The sequence below is a fragment of the Lucilia cuprina genome, chromosome 4 (assembly GCF_022045245.1).
Source record: "Lucilia cuprina isolate Lc7/37 chromosome 4, ASM2204524v1, whole genome shotgun sequence".
NCBI classification, from domain to species: domain Eukaryota; kingdom Metazoa; phylum Arthropoda; class Insecta; order Diptera; family Calliphoridae; genus Lucilia; species Lucilia cuprina.
The window spans coordinates 37,897,288-37,907,156 of NC_060952.1; the positions used below are offsets into that span (position 1 = coordinate 37,897,288).

Genomic DNA, 9,869 nt, shown 5'->3' on the forward strand with positions numbered 1-9,869 from the left:
GGGTATAAAAATAGTCTGATAGGTTAACAGGTGCTGCTCTGAAAGGCTCTGAAGTTTCTAAGTGCATTTTCAAGGGGAAAATATCGATTTTTTTCAGTTTTTGCTCAAATTCGGCAATTTAGTAATAAATAATATGTACATAAAGCAATTCGGAAAGATATAAAACACAAAAATTGCTTGAAAACTTTAAAAGCTATAGCAAATTACCCAGTCCATTAACGTGTATAATTTTAATTTTTTGTATATATTAAAAAAAAAACATTTTTTACTTAAAATATATCTATATTAACTCGGATATTAGTTTTTGTCTTTATAATATAACGCAAACTTGTTCTCAGCTATGTTCCAAAAGGTTTGATTTTTTCAACTATACAGTAAGCTATAAGATATATAATTAAGTTTTTCATAATTAAGTTTTAAGACTTATTGCTAAAAGATCCTCCAATTTGTTTTCCAACATATTACAATTTAAAAATGTAATTGAAATTTCTATTATTTTAACTAATTATACGAATAATCGAGATTACAATTATTACCGATTTGCAATACCTAGTATTGCTGCAGTTGTTTTAGATGTAATATTGTCAATATTTATCTAATTATATTCTATTATTAAAATTTTCATTTCAAAATTAACTGAACAATAAGTAATTATCTGATAAGAAAATATAATTTCAAAAGTTTCAAACTTACATAAGTAAATAGGTCTCACGACTGGACTTGAAAATAGTATTTTCTAATATATCATACGACTGCAATGGAAAAGTTATTACAACAATTTATAACATTATCCTTTTTTATTTATATAAAAATTCAGACAATACATGCGATTGACAATGTTTATACATCAGATGAAAATAACATTTATTATATTGAAAATGAATATAAGGTAATTATACCCTTCACCTTCGTGAGAAGGATATATATAAATTTGTCATTCCGTTTGTAATTTCTATAATATAATTTTCCGACCCTATAAAGTATATATATTCTGGATCCTTATTGATAGTGGAGTCGATTAACCCATGTCCGTCTGTCTGTCTGTTGAAATAAGTTTTTAGAGGACCCCAGATATCGACGAGATCCGAATCTTCAATAATTCAGTTAGACATGCTTTCGAGAAGATCGCTATTTAAAATCAGCGAGAGATATGAGCAAAAATTTGAGACAACCTCTGAAAATTTCATCAAAAAGCCACATTTTTTTCATGCTTTGTTAAAAAAGCAACAACAACACTGTGAATTGGATAAAGATGTACATGTGCGTGTGGAGATGTATTTGGTCTGTTTGTTGTGTTCTCACGAAGGTAAGTGGGTATAACAAGAACATAAAGCAGTAATATGTTGGTAATACAGCTAATATATGTTTGAGGGTGGTAATACAGTTTGACGGTGGTATTACAGTACAACGGTTAATATTTCTTTCTGCTACAGTTTATATTTGTTTGTGTGTATGTTATGTGTGACATGTGTGCGGAGATACAAAATAAATAAAAACTGTTTTTTAAAACATACTTGGTGAAGGGTATATAAATTCGTTACAGCCGAATATAGAAATATTACTTTTTTTAGAATTTGGATATAAAAATATAATAGTATTAAAATAATTTTAGTATACCTGGTTTGATGCTTTAACGAAATGAGTTTGGCCACAATCGATACCAAATAAAAATCTGACGAGAGAACTAATTTATTGAGCAAAACATTTGGAAATGTTAATGGCATGTGGATTGGCGCCATAGCTAATGGTAAAGACCATCATTATATCTGAATTTCAACTGATAATGAGATGACTTTCACTAATTGGTCACCTGGTGAACCAAATTTTCAAAATGCTCAGGAATATTGTGTTCTAACTAGGGATGCAAACGATACATCGATATTTAGAAAACATCGATGTTTTGTTCATAAACATCGATGTTAACATCGATGTTTTTATAAACGATACATCGGCGATACATCGGCGTCAAAACCAAAAAACATCGACATCGTTGTTTTAATATGTGCCTGTGCTTTTTTTTTGAATTGATAAAAAAAAAAAACTAATATAATGATACATCTGATGATGACGAAGATAATTCAGAATTTGATATCTGGAAATACCACAAACAATTAACACACAAAAATATGAAAAATAAATCATCTTCCACAGCTGTAACAGACACTATCAGTGAAACGGAAGTACAGATGTATGTACCTGTCATCTCCAGTTACACCAATAAAAAGTGACGCTATTGAGATTTGGGAGGATATGAAATCTCTGTTTCCTAAACTTTCAAAGATGCAATGCTATATCTCCCCATAGTTGCAACCTCTGTGCCAAACGAGCGTTTGTTTTCGGAAGCAGGAGCAACCATTACTCAGGACAGAAATAGGCTTCTAGGGACCAGATTATCAAAGCTTCTTTTCCTTAACTCTATTACAAAATTATTAGATTGTAATTGAAATAAATAATATTTTTTCATTAAATCCGAAATATTTAATGTATATTGATTTTTAAAATTAAATAATGGCCAAATTAAAACATCGGAAAAAACATCGATGTATCGTTCACATTAGCGATGTTTTTTAACATCGATGTTTATCATACAAACATCGATATTTTCAAACATCGATGTTTTTATGAGCGATGTTGCATCCCTAGTTCTAACTGGATGGACGGACAAAATTAAATGGAATGATGGTGGTTGCTATAGTTTACAGGGTGTTATTTGTGATTTTAATGACTATAATTATAATCTGAATGAATTGAAAGAGTTATACGAAGCAAAATTACAAGAAGAAGTGTTAAAGGAACAGGAACTTCATAATCAATTACAAAAAGAATTGACAAAGGAACAAGAACTTAAAGATCAATTACTAAAGGAATTAGATAATCAACAACAACTTCAAAGTCAACTAGATAAGAATCAATTTTTGCTGCAATTGTTATTGGACTATAATATAAATAAGGGTAGAAAAAATAAGGCAATACTTGAGGTTGTTGTTAATATTAATTGATAAAGAAAAATCTTACGTATATGTATATTTAAAATAAAATTGTGATTTTCGAATGATGGACCGAAATTATAAACGAGGGTTCCAATTACTGACCGATACTTGTATAATTTAAAGAGAAAGAGTGTGATTCATATGTATAAAACTATCTTATTTCGAATATCAACACTTTACACGATCACACAAGTAATATGATCTGTCAAAATTTTGTGTAGAAGAGTACGAATGGCATCGCCTAAAAGCAATATGTAATGAAACCATCACACATTGCGAGAGAATATGGATGGAAAATTTGACAGTCGTATTGTTCTCTTCATTTTTTTAAAGGTTCAAAAAACAAGCAGGTCGCATTAGATAGAGATGTATTTTTATGTAAACACATACAAAAAAGTGAAACAGCTGTTACCATCTTACATTGTTATTGTTTTATCAGTAATTATATATCCTTATAATATATGTATGTTAGGATATTCTAATTCTACTGCCCTAACAAGGAAATAACTTCTGGCCACTATCCTCCGGAAATAAAAAGCGCAAAAACATAATAATAAATTCTTTTTAAAACAAGTATTTTATTTCCTTATTTGACAAAAGGTTACACATTTTTCCTCATATTTCGTTGCTCAAAATAAACAAATCATTTTACACCCTTTGAAATGTGTTGCCAAAAGTTATTTTAAAGTCATTAACACGTGTCGAAATAGTCACAAGAGTCCTTCAATGTCATTGAATGAATACACGTGGTGTGTAGTTTCACCCCTCAGGAACTTGAACTTTTTGGTAAATAAATATCATAATACTGATAATATGTATGTGCATTAGGGCGATAAATTCTATACATTTTTTTTAACAATTATGAACAAATGTTAAAACAGAGGCCGAATTACCATTTAGGTGAACGAGTAACATTAAACGTGCTTTTGCTTTTTAAGATGTTGACATTCGATATCGAACGAGAAATTTATGTTTTTGATATGTTCGGCCCCAGTACTGGGCACCAAGTACACGCAGAGAAAAAACATGGTTAGGCATGTTTAGGAAAACTATTCTATGTTTTTTATAACAATAATTTGTTGTCATAACCAAACAATTGTTATTTTTATTGAACTTCATCAATATTTTAGTTACTGAAAACATTTATATGTTTATGACAATTATAAATTTGAGAATGATTCTCTGAAAAAAAAATTATTTTTACAACAACTATAAAATAATCATTAAATGGTAGGATTTTACACGCTTATACATATAATGTTTAAGATATAAGTAAAATACGTTTACTATTAAAAATATTTTGGTATCGCCATTTTTATATCAGTTGTATAAACCATACAACTGATATAAAAACCGTACTAAATCGGATTAAATAAATTGTTAATAAAATGCAGTGTTAATATGTAACCATAATATGGTTACATGAAGACATGTGACTACTTGTAACCATAATATGGTTACTTGAAGCAATAATATGATTACTTGAAGCCATTATATGATTACATGAAACCATAATGTGATTGCTTGAAACTACAATATGATACTACAACATCACATTATCACTATATTATGATGAAATATTCGGACTATATTTAATCATAATATAATATGTTATTATACTAATAATGATCATAATATATTTTAAATTTAACCATAATTCTAACCATAATATGTTGCTCTTAGATTATGGTTACCACAACTATATTTTTTCTTTGCGTGTAGTGACAGCATCTAATTCTCTTTATCTCCCTAATGTTCATGTGCAGTTATCATAGCTTCTTTGCTATCTACTCATATACAATTACAGTTGAAATATTATTCTCGCTATTTTATTATTAGTTTTTGTTTTCGTTAGGGCAATTTAAACTATTTGTGTCTACTTTGTGCGGGTTAGCACATTTTATTTTAACAATAGTAAACAATAAATAAAGAAAATAAAGAACTTAACTAAAAGCAAATAGCAGCGACAAAGATACGAATGTCGAGTGCTTTACGTGAACGCCTGCCTTGATGGCATTAGTTCACTGTGGTATTTTTCATCTACTGGCTAGACTTGGTGTAGTCCCGTTGCGAAATGACAGGCAGCATGAGCTCGAGCCCAATGCACACCCCGACAAGTAAAAAGCAATCACTAGAATAAAGCCAATAAGAGGGGGATAAACCCAACATCTGGTGAAATCCATTTCCGGATAAACCAGAAAGGAGTACTAATTCAGCACTAATCTCCAATACACGGAGGCTTTCCCGATCATTCAACAATTTTCACATCAGTTCCATTCCGATAATCATTAAGATCACGGGATGACAACCACTGAACGCTATCCTGACAATTCCCCAGCATATACCTGCGTCCCACTACACGACCGGTAGGGTTTACAAATCCAGCATTAGGTATATGATACCTCGGTCCTTAAACCAACATTCTCTCGCCGCGATTTTAAGTATTAAACCACAGCCACTACGTGGATATTGAAAGAACCTCAACCAACTGAACAGCCAGGATAAGTCCTGCGGGCAACTTGTCACTTGTAGTACCAGATTATCTGGTAAACTGGGTAGACCCCCTGCCAAATCATTCCCAGGCAAAGCAGAGGATACATTTGACATCACCAGTTTATAGTCATGGCATACTAGAGATATTGGTAGCACCTTTTTACCCCCGGATTTTAATAACACCAAGGTGGAGATTTCACCAAGGTAACATGCAGCGGGGGGAAACGACAAAGACAATAAGAGATTAGTTGCAATAACTGACCATAAGATACTCTATTATCTCAAACTGGCGGTTAAAATAATTTTTGTCAATAACTAGCTTACCCGTTGTGCTTCGCTACCCAATCAAAAGTGCTTACCAGACTTTTCCGCTTTTAAAGTCGTCTCTACAATTATTTTAGAGACTGCTCAATGCTTTATTATTAAAATATTTTATATATAAACATAGTACTTTTTTAAATATTTTTTTATAAAAGTAAAAATCTACCTTTTTGAAAAAAAAAACTACTAATATAAATAGATGCCCAAGAGTATTCGCTACAGATTTTATTAAAAAAATTAAATTATGTTATTGATAATGTGTTAACTCATTACCAAATAAATACCTTATCTAGATTTTTAGGTAGGAGAAAATAAAAATTGATTCATTTATAATTAAACTTAGAATTATTTACTGTTTTTGTATATCAGGCATGGGGGTAATGATTACATAAAATTACAATTACTTTTTAATGTGTAATTGAGAATAACAATTAATTGAAGTTTTTCCAATAATAATTGCTTACTTTTAACGTGCAAATAGCCATTAACCGATAACAACTACTTGTAATTGTAATTAAAGTTTTGCCAATTACAATTACTTGTAATTGTAATTAAAGTTAACTTACAATACAATTACAGTTATTTGTAATTGTAATAAAAGTTAGGTATTACTAATTACATGTTATTATAAGAAACAAAACTCACATTTTAATTGACAAAACAATAACAATTAAAAGTAATTGTAATTGAAAATGCAATCATTACCCCCAAGCCTTTTGTACATATATTTTAAAAATGAAACAATTAAGAGGATGTTGTGAATTGTTATGAAATTGTTAAACAAAACCAACAATATAACGACAACATCAGCAACTTATTGCAATTGCCAAAAGTATTATGGCAAAGAGATGAATTTGGAAAAAAAAACTGACACGTTAAGCAGATGACTGCCAACACGCGTTTGTTGGAATGTGCATTAATAGGGTTGTAACTAGATGACTTAAATCTTTCTAGACGAAAATACACGCAGAGAAAAAACATGGTTCGGCATGGTTAGGAAAACTATTCTATGTTTTTTGTAACAATAATTTGTCATAACCAAACAATTGTTATTTTTATTGAACTTCATCAATATTTTAGTTACTGAAAACATTTATATGTTTATGACAATTATAAATTTAAGAATGATTCTCTGAAAAATAATTATTTTTACAACAAATAAATAATGATGACTATGTAAACATATTATATTCTTTAGAATCATTTAAACTATCAAATAATCATTAAATGGTAGGATTTTACACGCTTATGCATATAATGTTTAAGATATAAGTAAAATACGTTTACTATTAAACATATTTTGGTATCGCCATTTTTATATGAGTTTATCCGTACTAGATCGGATTAAATAAATTGTTAATCAAATGCAGTGTTAAAATAATTGTGAAAAATAAATACTATCTAAAAATATAATAGGGAACATAAAAAATTAATAATTAAAAAACATTATATTGTGTTTATATTGGCTTGAAAGTGTGGATATATATTTTTTATGGGATTATCAGTGCTTGGAAGTTCTTTGTTTGTTTAAAAGAAAATTAACAAATAATTACATTTTTTTGTTTAAAAGAAAACAAATAATTAGATTTATATTATGTTTAATATGTAACCATAATATGGTTACTTCAAATAATAATATGATTACTTGAAGCCATTATATGATTACATGAAACCATAATATGGTTGCTTGAAACTACAATTTGATACTATATTCGGACTATATTTAATTATAATATGATAGGTTAATCTACTAATAATGATTATAATATGTTTTAAATTTAACCATAATTCGAATCATAATATGTTGTTCTTAGATTGTGGTTACCACAACTATATTTTTCTCTGCGTGTAGTTGGAGGTATTACAAATCTTTTTATTATTGCCTCATTATTAGAAAACTGTATTTTTGAAAATGGTGAAAATCGTGCAAAATATTTTTTGACAAATTTTAGTTCTATTTTTTCTAAAAATTATTTCCTGAGAACAACTTCAAATGTAGTAAATTTGGAATCCATTTCTTTTTTGCTTCTTTGGAAGTTCTTTTTTTGCTGGGTTTACTAAATAAAATAGAATAGTAATTTAATAAATAAACATTAATAGTAATTAATGTGAAAAACTTTTATGAAGAGTAATTTCCGTTAGCAGATATGTAATTAATATAATTTGAAGTATCTTAATTAAAAATACTAAGATTTCAATTTCCTTTAAATACGAACTAGTTTAATTGGAAAATAAAAAGAAATCTGATAAGAAAACGAATATTGCTTTAAAGTCTGTAAACTATATAAATAGAATCAACTATTAGATATATTTGAACATAACATTTCAAGAAGTTCACTATTAAATACTTATAAAATGGGAACATTTTTTCAACTATTTGTAGTAATAACTACAATTTATTTAAAAATTCAAACAATATATTCCACCAAAAATTTATATACATCCGACCAGAAAAATATCTACTATATTGAAAATGAATCAAAGGTTATTTATAATATATATATTTTTTTGTAATAAAATATAATTAAAATTTTATATATATAAAAAAATTACAGTATACCTGGTTTGATGCTTTAACAAAATGCACAAGCATGAACATGAGTTTGGCCACAATCGATACCAAAGAAAAATCTGACGAGATAACTAATTTATTGAGCAAAACATTTGGAAATGTTAATGGCATATGGATTGGTGCCATAGCTAATGGTAAAGATCATCATTTTATTTGGATTTCAACTGGTAATGAGATGACTTTCACAAATTGGTCACCTGGTGAACCAAATTTTCAAAATGCTCAGGAATATTGTGTTCTAACTGGATGGACGGACAAAATTAAATGGAATGATGGTGGTTGCTATAGTTTACAAGGTGTTATTTGTGATTTTAATGACTATAATTATAATCTGAATGAATTGAAAGAGTTCTATGAAGCAAAATTACAAGAAGAAATGTTAAAGGAACAGGAACTTCAAAATCAATTACAAAACGAATTGGCAAAGGAACAAGAACTTAAAGATCAATTACAAAAGGAATTAGAAAATAAAAATCAAAATCAATTAGAAAATGAACAAGAACTTCAGAAACAATTAAAACAGGAATTAGAAAAGGAACAAAAACTTCAAAGTCAACTGCAAAAAAATCAACTTTTGTTACAAATGTTACTTGATTATAGATTTTATAACGATGATAGAAATAAGTTAATACGTGATGTTGTTGTAAATATAAATTGATGAGCTTTAATTCGTATAATAATAATAATAATAATAATAATAATAATTTGAGAATTATTGTTGTTGCTTTTAGTAATGAAAATAAATTTTGAATAATAACTGTATTTTTAAAATTTTTTTATCCTTCACCTTCATTTTTGACCCTTTAAAGTCTGAATCCTTCCTTATCGATAGCACTTTACCACGCAGATGGAATGGTTTCTGTTGAATCCATTAAATAAGTCGAGACTTTGTTCTTACTCACAGCACACATCTCATTTATGCGACACATTCATAAGAGAAAAACATACAATACATTTATTATAGTTAGACGGGTGAGTGAGTCCCTCCGTACCCCACATTCACATACAATTAATACCAACTCATTTCCAACGCTTAGTCCCACAGTCACTCATATGTGGGGTATCTGTTGTTTCGACAACAGCTCCGAACTAATCCCGAAATATTGACTTTACCTTACACCAGTCTTTTATCCACAACTTACTCTTTCCGCGAATTTGGGTTTTAACCCCAGCCACTACGTGGATCCCGAAGGAACCTCATCCAACATAGTTCTGCTGGCCACCTGTAGTAACAGATTATGTAGTACGACGAATACAGAAGTCTTACTTGTTATAAATATGATTTTATTAAGGTTTTACAATCTATATAGTGCTTTATAGACAATAGGTTAGTGAATAAAACAGTAAAATAGGTTAATATCTCTTAAGTACCAGCGATTAAAATTCGACTGTTTCTTAATTATTTACTGTTGTATTTTTCGAAGAATTTAATATATTTATCAGGCTTGGGTGGTAATGAATGCATTTTTAATTAGAATTACATTTATTGAAGC

At 28.8% G+C, this 9,869-nt stretch overlaps 1 protein-coding gene across 1 annotated transcript; it reads left to right on the forward strand.

The window, feature by feature from the left end:
- The first annotated feature begins 8,105 nt into the window (after nucleotides 1-8,105).
- On the forward strand, nucleotides 8,106-9,128 carry LOC124418455 (lectin subunit alpha-like). The gene is made up of 2 exons (XM_046949769.1): nucleotides 8,106-8,288; nucleotides 8,360-9,128. The coding sequence occupies exons 1-2, from the start codon at nucleotides 8,160-8,162 to the stop codon at nucleotides 9,032-9,034; spliced, it is 804 nt and encodes a 267-aa protein (XP_046805725.1). The 5' UTR covers nucleotides 8,106-8,159; the 3' UTR covers nucleotides 9,035-9,128.
- Nucleotides 9,129-9,869: the final 741 nt, after the last annotated feature.